At 48.9% G+C, this 15,168-nt stretch overlaps 6 protein-coding genes across 6 annotated transcripts; 3 read left to right on the top strand and 3 right to left on the bottom strand.

The window, feature by feature from the left end:
• Positions 1–362: 362 nt before the first annotated feature.
• FTJAE_12723 (uncharacterized protein) lies at positions 363–1,692 on the top strand (the record flags this gene model as incomplete). The annotated part of the gene is made up of 6 exons (XM_037345798.1): positions 363–389; positions 435–680; positions 728–930; positions 978–1,069; positions 1,115–1,285; positions 1,331–1,692. 6 exons carry the CDS (start codon positions 363–365, stop codon positions 1,690–1,692), a joined length of 1,101 nt encoding a protein of 366 aa, XP_037200207.1.
• A 667-nt stretch (positions 1,693–2,359) lies between these two features.
• FTJAE_12722 (uncharacterized protein) lies at positions 2,360–4,084 on the bottom strand (the record flags this gene model as incomplete). The annotated part of the gene is made up of 1 exon (XM_037345797.1): positions 2,360–4,084. The coding sequence occupies one exon, from the start codon at positions 4,082–4,084 to the stop codon at positions 2,360–2,362; it is 1,725 nt and encodes a 574-aa protein (XP_037200206.1).
• Positions 4,085–4,750: 666 nt separating this feature from the next.
• On the top strand, positions 4,751–5,491 carry FTJAE_12721 (uncharacterized protein; the record flags this gene model as incomplete). Its single annotated transcript, XM_037345796.1, has 1 exon — positions 4,751–5,491. One exon carries the CDS (start codon positions 4,751–4,753, stop codon positions 5,489–5,491), a length of 741 nt encoding a protein of 246 aa, XP_037200205.1.
• Positions 5,492–5,828: 337 nt separating this feature from the next.
• FTJAE_12720 (aldehyde dehydrogenase) lies at positions 5,829–8,195 on the top strand (the record flags this gene model as incomplete). The annotated part of the gene is made up of 5 exons (XM_037345795.1): positions 5,829–5,885; positions 5,933–6,002; positions 6,057–7,378; positions 7,519–7,564; positions 7,618–8,195. 5 exons carry the CDS (start codon positions 5,829–5,831, stop codon positions 8,193–8,195), a joined length of 2,073 nt encoding a protein of 690 aa, XP_037200204.1.
• A 59-nt stretch (positions 8,196–8,254) lies between these two features.
• On the bottom strand, positions 8,255–13,435 carry FTJAE_12719 (delta14-sterol reductase; the record flags this gene model as incomplete). Its single annotated transcript, XM_037345793.1, has 8 exons — positions 8,255–8,403; positions 8,457–8,972; positions 9,019–9,664; positions 9,711–10,385; positions 10,460–11,260; positions 11,924–12,987; positions 13,040–13,347; positions 13,395–13,435. 8 exons carry the CDS (start codon positions 13,433–13,435, stop codon positions 8,255–8,257), a joined length of 4,200 nt encoding a protein of 1,399 aa, XP_037200203.1.
• Positions 13,436–13,923: 488 nt separating this feature from the next.
• Positions 13,924–15,168, bottom strand: FTJAE_12718 (homogentisate 1 2-dioxygenase; the record flags this gene model as incomplete). Its single annotated transcript, XM_037345792.1, has 3 exons — positions 13,924–14,145; positions 14,193–14,929; positions 14,984–15,047. Coding segments are annotated over 3 exons (1,023 nt in total), but the record flags the coding sequence as incomplete, so codon positions are not given.

Below are 15,168 nucleotides of genomic sequence, written 5' to 3'. Positions count from 1 at the left end.
CATACCAGCAATGCCCATCACCAACAACAGGCTCGACTCTTATGGTCTTACTACCCAGTTTTTTAACCTTTGTGGTTGCTCAGATTCCCGTCTAGCCCCTGCATACGGAATGCGCCACGTCCCGTCCGCTAAGAGATTCCGGATAGCTTATGAAAACTGAAGGTAAACTTTATTCTTTTTGCTCGCGAAAGAGCGAGGATGGTATTTAGAGAGGGTGTCATCGCATTCGTGGGCTGATGCGTTTGCTGGTTTGTTTCTTCCCATGTTTTACATATAGCGTCACTCGTACGTGAGTACACTACCGGAAAACACTTTAACGACGAGGGTATCATACAAGATCTGGACACGATAACACCGCAATCATGGCGATAGGACCGTCAACCCTTCTGGTCAGTATTATTGTGACTGTCATGTGCATCAGCTAACAGGTATAGATTACAGAATGGACGCTCATAGCCTTATCGACAATTGTCATCATCGCACGAATCTACCTCCGCCTCGTCATCCAAAAACGAAGGCTCATGGACAGTGACATATGGATGTTATTGGCATGGGCAGCTGGCATTACCGTGGCGTCCTTCTGCATCACGTATGTTCACATGGGTGTCATGGAGCCATGGGTCGACAGCAGTCTGAAGGACTGGGAGGGAACTCTCAGCGACAAAGAGTTTGTTCTCAAGGTATGACACTGTTACTGAGCTTTAGGAGATGGACTAACATTTCGTAGTTGCTCTGGATCTGTGCTCTGCCTTTTTTCACGGCGTTTTATCTCTGCAAAGCTGCTCTGCTTGCTGTCTACCGCCAGGTCATTCCTGTTCATATGCACAAGAGGAGAATGTTTCTCTGGGCGACTGCTCTCTATGTTGCGCTTTCGTATATCGTCACGATGATTCTGCCATTTTGCGTCTGTATCCCTGTCACTCGACTATGGTAAGTCACCGTCACCAGGGAAATGAGCAAGTTGCTGACTTAAATAGGTCGCTGGACCCTGATAACCAATGCCCGCATGATGCTGCGATGACGTTCTTGAAGACTTCTTGGGCTCTGCATTTTGCTGGCGATGTTTTCAGTAAGCGCCTCCTGTTCATGACATGACCTAAGCTAACAGATTCAGTCTTCATTCTTCCTTGGCTTATCGTGCCTGATCTCATGATCAAAGGATGGCTGCGAGTTGGTGTTTACTTGACCTTTCTTCTTGGCATCATCAACATGGTCATCAGCATCATCCGCTTCCACGAGCTATTCATCGATGGTGCACACCGCAAGGTCTCCATCGTCGAATCCCGTAAGTCCCTCACCCAATTTCACAAAACTAAGCTAACATACGTAGACTTCTGGAATACCTTGGATTTATATCTCGGCCTGGTCATCGCCTGTCTCCCCTCACTACGACCATACTTCAACCTCGCCGCCAACTCACGCGCATTCAACACCATCCGAGGAAAAGGAACAAGCCAAAGCAGTCGCTACACCACCGACTCAATCCAGAAACCCGAAGCAGCGAGACTCACAGAGCATCAATCGGAGATTTCGCCCAGTCGACCCATCAGACGTTCATCACATTCATCGCGAGGTTTTGACTTGGAGTCTTGCGCTGGTTCTTCAGATTCACATGAGGATGCTAAGAATAAGGCTTTTGAAATTGAATTGGCGCGGGTTCGTACCCGCGCGAGGGAGTCATCTGATGAGTAGATATGCACATGTTGGATAGTATCAGAGTGATTTGCAAGGGAACTGTGTTTATAAAGTATTGCATGCAGGACTAACACTTTCATTCATTTTGGGATGATCTGTTATAACTCATATCCTAAGAAATTAATAAAAGTCACTGTTTTCAGTTTGACAAGACATTGAGTATTACATATCACACAGGCACTAGTACACTTCCGGTCATGAAGCCACTGAATTCTATTTCCTAAGAAAACACAATTCTTCAAATTACAGTCGATTGTATTGGTATGCTGTGGCACTAGCTATTGAAGATCCAGTACCCAACCGAGCCTAGAGTGAAGCGCAATCTAGATCTAGACCCTAAGGATCGAGCTATCCTTACCCCCCACCACGAGAGGCCTGTCGAGTCGAGAGCTTGTGAGAGGAATGAAGATCAGGTGCTGGTTGAACTTGCTCGTGTTTGATCCCTGGGTATCCTGCGTCCAGTCCCCGTGATCGCTTACCCCCCCTGAGACTTTTATTTCTCAATGTAAAGCGCTGGCACCTTTGTCCCAAAAAAAACCTGAAACCAATTGCCGAAAAATATGCATAAGATAGAGCTTAATCATGGATGTCGTCTAGATGTTTGTTTTTAGCTGAAGCTCTGCCTCTCCAGAAGGGTTTGCCTCGTTGCCCTCGCTGTGAACGGTTATACTTTCGTCCATATTGCCCTCAGTAACTCATCTTCAGCCTTCCCAAGGCCCCGTAAACTCCCTGAGCGTAGTACTCTAATGTAATTCTCATAGGCCTTCTGAATCCTACGTTCCCTTTCGAGTCGCCTCCGTCTCTTGCGCTCTACACTAGACGGAGGTCGTGGGCGTGGTGGAAAAAACCGGGCTGTAAGGGAGTTCCTCTGATTAGAGTCTTCATCCTTGGAATCTTCCGAGGCTGTGTTCGGTTGCTCCTCTGACTCCTGTTTAAATTTGACGTTGCTTGGTTGCCCACGTTTTCTAAATTCGATTACGGTCTCTTTCGACTCAGGCCGTCTCTTAATGCCTGGATAAGGTACGTGTACATGTAGAAACCTCCGTGTAAGGGAGGTCTTGCTCTGATTAGATTGTCCATCCTTGGAATCTTCCGAGGTCTTGTTGGGTTCCACCTCTGGCTCCTGTTTTTCCTCCTTGTCCTGTTTTTGCTGCAATGCGGAAGAACTTGGCTTGTCGTCGTTGAATTTAGCACCCACGTTCAGAGGTTCGTTCTCTTCACTGGGCTTTGTATCAAAAGCCTTGTTCGTTTTATCCTCAAACCAGTCTTTAGGCTTGTCTCTGTGTGGTGCGTTGGCCAACTTCTCCTCCATCTCCTTAATCTTTTTCAGCTTAGAATATGCCGAGTCCTTTTGTAATCCCACTCCTGGCCCAAACGAGGGCGGGGAGCCAGACAACTTTCTGTTTCGACCACCCAGCCTTCCCTCCTCCTCCAGTTTCTTCCTTTCCTCCTCCTCCTTTTTCGCCTTCTTTTTCGCCTTATCCTTCCTAACCTTCTTGATTATTAGCTGAACCCACCATGGTAACATCTCCTCGCATCTTTTCGTAATCTTCCACTTTGCCTCAACTCCTTTCTTTCCGGTTGAAGCAAGTTCGTTCCTATGATGTTTGGCTTGGTCGTGTTTGCCGGTCGGGAGTGCCCACCAGGGTTTTGCGTCCTTGGGTTTGTCGTCCTCGTTCTTCTCGATGTTGTCGAGTTGAGCTTTGTAGTCCTTCTCATTCGGGGCCTTAACAAAGACACCATACTTTGGCTCTTTGGGTTTGTAGCCCTCGTCCTTCTTAAGTTTGTCGAGTTGAGCTTTGTAGTCCTTCTGCTTGCTGGCCTCGTCAAAGACATCATCCTTTGGCTCTTTGGCTGTGCTCGGCTTGGAGTTGTCGAGCTTTTCCTCCTCCTCCTTCATATGCTGATATACCTTGAACATCTTTTCCAACTTGATCTTTTCTTTCCGAGTCAATAGCGTATAGCTGTGCGCAAGCCTTTCCATCTCGTCCACTTCTTCGTCGGTGAGTTTAAGATTAACGGCCCTGTCGCTTCTTTTCAGATTCTTGTGGTTGTGGGCTGTGCCCTTGGTCTCGCCGTGCTTTGCAGAAGCTTTGCTCGGATATTCAGTCTTGGTCGATTCTTCATCCTCATCCGCATCAAACTTATGCTTTGCTCCGTCCTTGTCATCGAGCTTCACCGTGATCTTCTGGTAGGTGTATGTGTTATTGCCGTGATGCATGTGATTGTGCTGGTGTTCCTCTTTGGGCTTCCACTTAAGGCATGGTGTTCTCTGGACGACGGTATTGCCTGACCCTGTTGGCTTGTCCTTGCTCATAGGATGAGCTACGACGTTGATGGCTCCCAATAGGAAGATGAGGAGGAGACGTGAAAGGCATGAGGTAGCCATCTTGGGAGATGAGATGGAGAGAGAATGAGGAATATGTGAGGGTAGGATGCCCCCTATGAAATGGGAGCAGGACGTTGTGTGTTTCGAAAAGTGTCTGAACGAGGGAGGAAGTGTTGGATTTATAGACAAATGCACATGGTAGAAACATAAGGATCATTGCGCACTCTCAATGTGGCGTATGTGCTGCTCAATTGCACTGCCTACTTAAAATATTGAGATGTTTTGTTTAGAGGGCTGAGGCTAACGGCACAAAACGTTGATTCCACATTCAGACCGTTGACATAATCACCCAGATAATCTCTCCCTCTGGATTAAAGTGGGAGCAAAACACGGTAATGAATAACATGCCTGTTGAGTCAGTTCAATGTATTGCCAGTCCTGCCGCCCCGATGATATGTCTGCCATTGTGCGCAGAAGCCTGGGCCTTGAAATATCTCATTTCTCTCATTGCTACCTGTCTCGGTCGTACTATGGCCGGAAAATATGCCAATGGCCATCGGTCACTTTAAAGATGCCGACACAAAACTCACCGACCTATCGGAGACTTCAGATCAGGTAAACAATCCGCAAAGTCTCCTTGCCAAAGACATATAAAATTCCATTACGAGCCAACCTTGTTGCCACCACTCATTCAATCAACAAAAACATCGGTGAATTACACTCACAATGTCAACCCCTCTCGAGCTCTTCTCCTTGTCATGGGGCATGTATCCCCGCCGCGTCCTCATCTATCTCGCCGAGAAACAACTCCTCGCATCACCACTCATCAAAGTCACAGAAGTGACCGTCTCCCCGAATAGTAATAGCCTGACCGCGCCCGGGAAACCTCAAGGCACAGCGCCAATCTTACGCCTTCCAGATGGAAAGTTCATCAAGCAGTCAGTCGCGATCCTTGAGTACTTTGAAGACATCTGCGATGATCCACAGCAGCCGTGGCAAGTTGAACTTGCAAAGCATGCTGCTGGAAGTATGCGCGGACGGACCGCGGAGGAGAAAGCACGCGTCAGAGAAGTCCTGGGTCTTGCGGATGAAGTCACCAGTCAATTTGGGTTTGCGTGCCACAAGGGGACGGCGCTGTTCAATATGCTTGAGGAGACGCATCCGATTACTGCGAAACTTGCTCTCGAGTACTGCAACAAGAATCTGAAACTGCTGGAGAAATACTACGAGGGCGATACTCGCTTTAATGGTGGAGATGGACAGGTCACCATCGCTGATTGTGTTTTGTACTCAACTCTACACTTTGCCAAAGACCTCTACTCCCTTGATCTTCTAGCAGACCCTGAGTTGGCCAGTCTTCGAGCATTTTACGCGTGGTTCGGTAGCAGGGAGAGCGCGCAGGTTCCGGATAACCATTTCCCTGCTCAGATCAAGGAATTGGCTTGTCAATGGCTTCCAGTGGAGTAACTTTAAGTGGCAACAACAACAAGCTCTCTCCACGCTCACAGGTTCAACGACTTCGATAGATATCATAGACTTATTTTTATGCATAGAATCATAGACAAACATCAGCTCATAAACTCTGCCGATCATCGTCTCGGGCCGTTCATAGCGCCGTGTCTCGGCTGCACTGTTTCACGGCTGTTTCCCCTCCCGAATATTGCGGGGGTGGCGCATAAATATTCGCGGATGTTTTGCCTATCAAGTTCATGATTGATGTCATGTGAAACCAATCTCGTCATTGATAGATTGAGACCTTTCTCTGTACTCAAACTCACAGTTTCACCAAACAGCATCATTCAAAATGGGCTCCACGAATGGAAGCGAGGTAATCAAGCCTCTGATGCTCATTGACGGCCAAGTATAAGCCAACTCCCCGCTCGTGAATCGAGGAACTGACGGTCTTAGCTTGTCGGCGCTTCTGACGGCAACACTTTTCCCCTCTTCAACCCAGCGACAGGTGATAAAGTCGCAGATGGTAAACATACAACAAACCCCGCTCTGATTCTAAGCTAAAACTGTCTTGCGCAAGTCCCCGAAGCCACAAAAGACGATGTCAACAACGCCGTCGCAGCTGCTCAGCGTGCTTTTCCTGCATGGTCTGCTTTAGATCCCGCCAAGCGCGGCGGCTACATGAAGAAACTCGCGGGTCTGGTCAGACAGCACAATGACGAACTGGCGTTGCTTGAGGCTAAATCAATGGGTCGTCCACTCCCGGAATTCTTTGAGGGATACGCCGCTGCGGGGAGTTATGATTACTACGCTGAAGCTTGGCCTCACATCCAAGGCCAGGCAAGTCTCAATACGCCGGGCTATGTCACCATGACTCTCCGTCAGCCATTCGGTGTCGTCGGTGCTATTGTTCCCTGGAACGCCGCTCTCCTCTTCTTCGCGGGGAAGACTGCGCCCGCGCTCATCACCGGAAATACAGTCGTGCTCAAATCGAGCGAGAAAGCGCCGCTCGGCGCAGCCAAGTTCGCGGAGCTAATCCACAAAGCAGGCTTTCCTCCTGGAGTCTTCAACGTCATATCAGGCCACGGCAACCCCTCTGGAGAAGCCCTGTCATCACATATGGATGTACGCGCAATCTCGTTTACTGGTTCGGGCCGTACAGGACGGGCGATTCAGGAAGCAGCTGCCAAATCCAACCTGAAGAAAGTCATTCTGGAACTCGGTGGTAAATCGCCGGTTATTATCTTCGATGACGCGGATATTGAGCAGGCTGCTAAGGACACTATGCACAGTATCCAGTGGAACAGCGGACAGGTCTGCATGGCGAATTCTCGCGTTTACGTGCAGGACACCATCGCTGAGAAGTTCATTGAAGCTAGTAAAAAAGCACTTGCAGCTGCGAAACCAGGTGATCCAACGCAAAAGGGTGTTGATCATGGTCCACAAGCGGACAAAACTCAGTACGAGACTGTTTTGTCTTATATAGACGAGGGTAAGAAGTCAGGAAAGCTTGTTCAAGGTGGCAAGGGGAGTTATGACAAGACGGGAGGTTTCTTCATTGAACCGACGATCTTTTTGGACACGGCTGAGAATGCCAAGATCATGAAGGAGGAGATTTTTGGGCCTGTCGTGAACATCAACGTCATCAAAACAGAGGAGGAGGCCGTTCAGAAGGCAAACGACACAGAGTTTGGACTGTACGCTGCGGTCTACACCAAGAATATTGATCGGGCTATGAGGGTCACTCAACAGCTCAACTCGGGGTATGTTGGTATCAACTGCACTAGTCCCACGACTGCAAGAGATCTTCCTTTTGGTGGGTACAAGTCTTCGGGGCAGGGTAGAGAGGGATGGCTTTACAGCATGGACAACTTCTTGGAGGTCAAGAGTGTTATGATGAAGGTGGACGCGGGGGGTTCCAAATTGTAACCTGGACTATGCAAGAATACAGTTCAATACATTCTCCAGCTACTATCTGACTCATAGACAGAACTATATAACGCTGGACTTTACTTCTACTTCCATGACCTAACATTCACTAGTCTTATGTCGACCTGCTACTGAGTAAGGTCCGAGTTGCCCAGCTAAGTAATTTATCCATTGAATTAATATGCCGATATTTAAAGGTACTAACTAGTTAGGTAGGGTCCTTTCCCAGTTTGGTTCGGGTAGTGTAAAAGCGGACATGCTCGCTTCCGTGAATGCGGCGGTGGGAATCTCATCTCATAATACCAAAACTCCGCAGACCTACCCCTTCCAGGCTCTACACCACTTCCAATCTTCCCAGCAGACTCTTCTATTCCATCCAAAACGGCTCCAAGTCCAGCAAAAACTCAAAGTCCACGTTAATAAAGCTCTTCCAGAGATCAATCTCCCTCAACCACGGCTTCGTCTGCATAGCAAACGTAACAGCCGTACAATACCTCAACAAATCATCCTCATCAACCCCCATCACCAATATCAGATCCCCCCTATGCATAACCCTATCCCCAAACTTATCCTTGAGCACTTCCAGCCTCTTCCCCGTGGTATGATGTGCACTGAATTCACTACCAGGCATATCCTTGGGCACAAACTTCCACTCCCACGAGCGCCCGCGACTGTCGAGGAAGCTCGTGTTTCTGCGGTTGAACATTCCTACCATGAAGGGGTAGTAGTGCGGTGCGGACCAGAGACGCAGAACGGCGAATCGAGCGGTTGGGTGTTTTTGGGAGAATGAGCGTGCGGTGGGGATTACTTCTGGCCATTTGGAGGGGTCGACGAAGGTTGGCGGGTATGTTATTGGGAAGTTGCCGTATTGGTCTTGGTAGTTGATGAAGAGGTCGAGTTTGTCGGGGCGATGGGGTTCTTTGTGGCTGTTGCCATGCCGAGAACGACTTCGGGATGGCTTTGCATGTACGCTGGGGCTATAACACCAGCTTGATACACTGTGATTTGTTAGTTATGTATGCTACGAAAGTTGGACCGAGGGGTGACGAACAGTGGGCGATGATAGGACGGACTGCGAGACTCCATTCCATGGGGTACACATCCGCAAAATACCTCTCCGTCTTATAAAACTCCTTCCACTCCTTCCAGAACTCCTTATCCCTGAATTTATAGCTCGTTCTCGTCCTCCGATCAGGCCGCACTTTGCTTCGTTCCTTAGGATCAAACACTCCTGATTTTCTAAACTCGTCACACTGGCTGGAGTTGACAAACATGGTTGGAAGCTTTGCAACATCTGAGTTGGGGAAGAACATAGCTATCATGGCGAATGCTTGGATAATGTCTTGCACGATGAAGCTATGCGGCCCAGGGTACTGCGGATCTTGCACGTAGTCATCGTAATCGCCGCGGAGGTCAAGCCATTCAAGAATCTCGGCTATGAAGAAGATCCAGTCTGTTGAGCCGACGCGAGGGGTTTTGAGCATAGCGCGGAGTGTTTCTTGGAGGAGGTTGTATTTGGCGTTATACCCTGGTTCGAGATCACCGGCGTGGAAAGACTCCTTGAAGCCTAGTCCGTGTTAGCTTAGATCAAGTTAAAGGAACACTGAACTTACTGAATGCCCTATCTCGCTCCATCATCTCCATGGCATCAGACTCCTCCAGCCGTCGATCATACGACAGCGTCTTATACGCATGCAACAACCCAGTCCGCTGAAGAAGTGCCTTCTGCGCGTTCTTCAACTTATCACTCCTCGCCTGCAAAAGCGCCGTCTCCCAAACCTTGGGCAGACCCCAAATATTATCCTGATCCTCATGCTTCGCCATACGCATCGCCTTCATAGGATCCTTGCCCTTATTAATAGCCTCCAGCCCCTTGACGAAATGTCTAGCCGTACTAGGCAGTATCCCATCCTCGATACTCGCAACACCATTCCTAATTTCCCGGAACGCAACACTCTTTCTGTCAGAGGTTAGTTCGTCAGGGAAGAGGATCGCGTCTTCGACTTCGTTGGCTTTGTTGTAGAACATGTATGGCGATTGGGCGTCTTTGCGTATGGTGACTTTTTTGTTGCTCACGTCGAAGAGGCGGAATTCTGACCTTTCGTCGGCGATGGTGTCCCAGAGGGATTTGAGGTTCTCGCCGGGTTTGATCTGGCGCGTGCGCATGGTCTTTTCATTGCGGTGGAGGCTGCGGAGGAGGGATTCCATGTGGACGTACATGTCGCGAGGTGTTCTCATACGCCAGGCGTTACGGAGTTCCTAGCAAGTCAGAGATAGTGGTCAGGCTGGGGATAGGGGGACTTACCATGACGACAATGTTGTAGAGATCCATGTGTGGTTCGCCGGGTACAAAGTCCCAGATAAACACATCATAGTAATCATCAAACCCAAACCTCCACTCTCGCAGAATATCCGTCAACTTCATAAAATCAGGCCCTACCTCTAGAATGTTAAACCAATCATTCTTCGACGCCCTTCCAAGACCTTGTTTCTTTCGATACGTCCAGAGCTGTTCATCATCTGGCGCAGTAATAACTCTCCCAGTCTTGCCATCTCGCACCATGACGAGAAGCTCTCCCCTCCGCATAAGAAGATACTGCAAAAAGCGTCTGGTTACAGGATCGTTCCGCTTCATATTTCCAACGAGAATGTTCCTCGTCTCAACGATATCATGCTGGCGACGACCTTGGCTCCGTCCGCCGATTTGATGGTGATGAGTGTACTTGTCTGCGTCAAAGTCTGTGAAGTAGGGGAAGAAACCTAGTTGCTGGAGTTGCTGCATGAAGCGATCTTGGCCCCATGACGTCCAGTTGGACGCGGGGAAGTACTGCCATAGCGTGAGGAGGTTGAGATCAGAGAACTCGGACCAGTTTCTGCAAAGTTGGATAGCATGCTTTAAATCACAGTCCTTGGCCATGACACTGAATTGGAGCCATCCATCGCGAGACATTGCATTCTCACTAGCATGGTTCCAGATACTCTTCCCGCAAATCGTAACCTTTGTTTTTCTCTGACGCTTTGATTTCTTGGTCTTTTTCTTAAAGAAGCGACGACGTTCGACTTCTTTAATCGCTCGTTCTCTAAACCAATCATCAGTGTGAAGATGATGATATCGCTTATCACCTTGCAACAGCTGCTCCATGGTTTCGTCGTTATCGTCTTCCTCGTCTTCAACGGGAAGGTAGGATCCCAGGCCTCATCATCTGCATCTTCATTCATAGCCATGCGCTCTCGATATGCTTCTTCAAGGAAGGCATCTTGAAGTTTCTGATCCTCCCTCTTGCGCATTAATTCCATTCTAGCCTCCATCTGCTTCATGTGACGCTTGAACAGAGCAGCTTCCTGCTTGAGCTTCTTTTGCTCTTTCTCGCGGTTTAATTCTTCGTCATCTTGTGCATCGCGCACCCACGAGTACCACTGCTCTTTCATGTACAGAATGGCCATGAGTCGCTTCCGAGCTCGTCCCAGTGCTAGAAGGACAATGTGGCGGTGACTGACGAGCTTGTCGATATATGCCTGATGACCATAGTCATAGCTGATTGAGTAGAAATGAGCATGGTGCTTTCTACGAGCTTCAATCACTCGATTGAGGGTGTTCCATTTCACGTGGAGATGATCAATGATCTCCTCCATCTCCTTGCTGTCGTCAACAGAGTCGAAGTCATCGTTGGCAAGGGGAATATGCGTCCCTGCCAGATAATCTGGAGGATTTTCGTCGAGAGCATCAAGCTGTGCATTTCGCCTCTTGTAACCGATGTACAGACCGTGGGCTTGTCTTGCATGCAGGAGGCAGAACAGCTCATTTGCGTGAGTGGCCTCTTCTGTACATCGCTGCTGATTAGCGAATCGCAGTGCCTGTCATCGAGTATGTGAGTTTCATCAATTGCAGAGTTGATATTTCTATGTTCGTACTTGGCACTGCGGCACAATCGGAGCCATGGCAACTGAGTTAATTGCTGATAACTGGCGATTTAGGGTTCAAAACCGTGAATCTCAGGTTGTTGGGTTTCAGCTCCTCAGTTGGTGATAAGATAAGATATATCATTGATAGGATAATAGCTTCGCTGACTAACACACTTTTCCGCACTTGGCCCACAACGCGTTGTCGTAATGCGGGGTATTCCCGTTTGACACGCGAAGACGCGTTCATATACCCTAGACAACTTCACACAATTTGTAATTAAGACTTATGCCTCTGCCTCCTTGTATCTTGTCATATCGATGTCAAGCTTAAAGACCAGAATGAGATAATTAATTGTATTCTCATTAGTATATTTCTGGCACTTTGGGCATCCCATTACGGCTGGTGTTTTCTCTCTAGTAATTAAATGTTAAAGCTTGTCACATCTCGGCTGCAAAATCCAAGGTAGAGCACAACACAGTTCACGATAAATCATACAGATGCATTATCAAAAGCTTGAAATATTTAATATAAATCCATTTCCACGAGGGTTTTATTCTTTCTCACCGATACAGCTACAGCCATTAGTACACGCCAGGCAAGATTCTGTATCTAACCTTGCTCTTATACTCATCCCAATCTTTGCCATACTTCTCAATGCAAGCAGCATCATCTCTCCTCTCCCGATGAATAAGCAGGAACCCAAACCAAGCCGAGTAAAAGTACGTGAACAGCATACCCCAAGGCGCAGCACCATCTGGGGTCACCAAGCGACCATCCAGCATCTTGACGACCTCATTGCCAGCCACAGCACTACCAGCTGGCAGGATAACGTACCCAGCGAATTTGGTAGGCAGCGAAAAAGGAAGAGACTGAAGCCAGTCGCCAAAGTAGTTGATATGACGAGCCATTCCCCACCATCCACCTGTCAAAAGCTTGGTTCCGCGCTTAGTCTGGATGAAGGTCATGTTTGCGAAAGCAGGGTTATTGGGATCCTTGCGGAAGAGAGCCTTTTGGTTGTTGGAGGATCGGAAGATGTATAGTCCGATGGCAAAGACAGTGGCGATGGCGCAAACACCAATAGGTCCCAGATGAACGGGATAGACAGAGAGGTAGCGGCACTGAGTTGAGTAAAGGAAGGGTACCCAGACCATGTTACCCCAAGTAAGCATGAATCCAAGACCATCTTGAGTAATATCCATCATACCCAAGAGTCCAAGCTCTGAGTACTGGCCCTCAAGCACGTAGTAAGCTTGCACCGTAGCGATGACCAAGATACTATCAGAAACATATCCGTAGTTGCGATATTGTTGAGCGATGAAGGCGCAGTTAAACAAGATCCAGCCTGTAAGAGCAGTGCGCATCTCCAACCAAGACTTGATGTCAATCTCCCCGAAAATAGGAAGCGTCACGCGAGGGTTGAGTTCACGGCCGATGAAGAAGTCGTAGATGATGCGGCCGGTGTGACCTCCTCTAGCTAACTCGCGCAGTTCGGGGTTGCCCTTCTTGACGGAGAAACTGCCGACGTAGACGTAGAGCGAGACGATGAATGTTAGGACGGTGCTTGTGGTGAGGAGTTGGAGATAGTTGGTGGTCATGAAGGTCCAGACGGGGAATTCAGCGCCGTAGATGTAAGTTCCAACAGCACATGCGGCCAACTGCACAACGCTTGAAGAAAAGGCTGCAATTTTGTCAGTTTCACTACTCAAGCGCTGAGATCAATAGACACCTACAGTTAAAGCGATACTTCAGCGCCTTGCCCGACTCCCTCAACTTCGTCCCATAAACCTCCTGCGCCGGCAAAACGCGATAAAGCACTAAACTCAAAAAGTAATAAGCAAACAGCCACCCCGTGACCTCCCAGCTCATGAATCCCCAGATACCATCCTTTGGCCAAGGCGTTTGCTCCTTGAACTTCTGCCATGTCAATGTCTTGGGGTCAAGAAGAGCTGGCGCGGGACATCCTGACACGTCGTTGCAGCCGAGATAGAGAAGTTGCATCAGAATTGGAAGACCAAAAACGATACCAGTGGCGCCGATGCTGATGGGAGTTAGCGATGAAGGGGGAGGGTGAGGGAGGGAACTTACGGGCCGCCGAATTCGTATTCTGGTGTCTTTGGGGCCTTCATTTTGAGGGGTAGGCTGAGGACAGCCGATGAAATGAGTGAGTTGACTGAATGAGCGTCGAGAGGTGAGGCTTGTGGTGAGTGAGTGAAAGTGATGATGTTGATGCTTTTATTGATGTAGAAATGTCATCAATTGATATCGACCCATTCTCAAGTCAACGGAAGAGCTCAACCCGGCCCACAGCGATGAAAGATACCCGAGACATGTCATCTGTGATTGGATACTGAGTCTCCTTAGTGGAGTACAATTCCACTGCTCATACGAATACGGAAGCGAAAAGTATATCAAAATAACACAGACATATCTCACTATAGAACTGCCGTAACAATCTGATAATATTGTCAGCCTCGGAGGCCGAGGAAGCCTTGAGCCTCTGCACCTCCTCCCAAAAACAGTGGATCAATTTCATGCCTTATTTAAATTGCCGAACCCAATCAAAACAATCCATTTGCAATTGACTTTCTACCGTGACATTCTCCCCCACGACTTTTTACAGGGTTTTCTTCCCCAAGATCTCATTAATCTCATCAAGGTGCTCGGAAAAGTTGTCGACAAGGTTATCCCACATCTTGGGCTCGTGCTCGTGCTTCTTGTCGCTGTTCCACGCCCAGTCTGTGATGGTCAGCTGTCGGCAGCTCTCGAACATGAATGCCACTGCACCCTTGGAGATTTGCATCTGCGGTGGGGGTTGGGCGGACGCTGCTTTGAATTCCTGTAATATGTTAGTGTGAGAGTGAGGGAGGTGATCAGGGGATTTACTTCGTAGGCTACACCGTGGGGAACCCAGCCGCACTCAAACGATACGCCACCGGGTTGAAACTCATCAGACCGGCCTGCGTACTCTCCGTAAATAAGGCCCATCAGCTCAGAAGCTGCATTGCGATGATAATACGGTGGACGGTAGGTATGAGACGCGACATCCCAACGGGGCGAAAAGATGAGAAAGTCGGCCAGCGGCGCATTCGCATCTCGCGAAGCAGCTGTCAAAACGCAAAAGATGGACGGATCAATATGATCAACAGAGATAGATCCCACGTTCACAAACTTGGTGAGATCATACTTGTAAGGCGCATAATTCCCATGCCAAGCAACAACGTCAAAAGGGCAATGGTTCTGCGTGCTCTTGAAGAAGCGACCGCCAAGCTTATACACGATCTCCCACGGATCATCACGGGTAACAGTGTAATTAGCCTTGGGGTACAAAAAGTCCCGCGCGTTAGCAAGACCATTTGAACCCAGCGGCCCAAGTTCAGGAAGTTCAAAGTGCGAGCCCCATACTTCGAGGATATATCCCCGGGTTGGACCCTCAACAGCGACTTTGAAGCGTTGACCGCGCTGGATGACGCAGATCTCACCGGGCTGGACGTAGAGATTGCCGAATTCGGTTTGGATGTCGAGATTGCCTTGTTGTGCGATGATGAGAAAGTCGCCGTCGGAGTTTACGAAGGCGCGCTTTTCCATGCTCTTTGTGGTGGAGAAGATGTGTGTTGCTAGACCTTCGCGGAGGGTAGGATCGCCTGGGGATGGTTAGAGGGGGGAGGGGGATGTACCTGAGCCGGCGATTGTGCGGAGGCCAGAGATGAAGTCGGTGCCTTCGGAGATGTCAAAGGGGAGCTTGGGGTGTTAGCCGATAGTGGTAGAGGTGGGATGGTGGTTTAAGTACCCAGGCTAATTGAGTTGGTGAGATTCTGACGGCTGGGTTAAGAGGCAGAAAGCAGCTCTCTGTCCCTTCGAC

This window comes from Fusarium tjaetaba (genome assembly GCF_013396195.1).
Source record: "Fusarium tjaetaba strain NRRL 66243 chromosome Unknown NRRL66243_c0000357, whole genome shotgun sequence".
Lineage (NCBI taxonomy): Eukaryota > Fungi > Ascomycota > Sordariomycetes > Hypocreales > Nectriaceae > Fusarium > Fusarium tjaetaba.
Note: the sequence above shows the minus strand (reverse complement) of the source record. Positions and strands in the feature narration are given on the sequence as shown.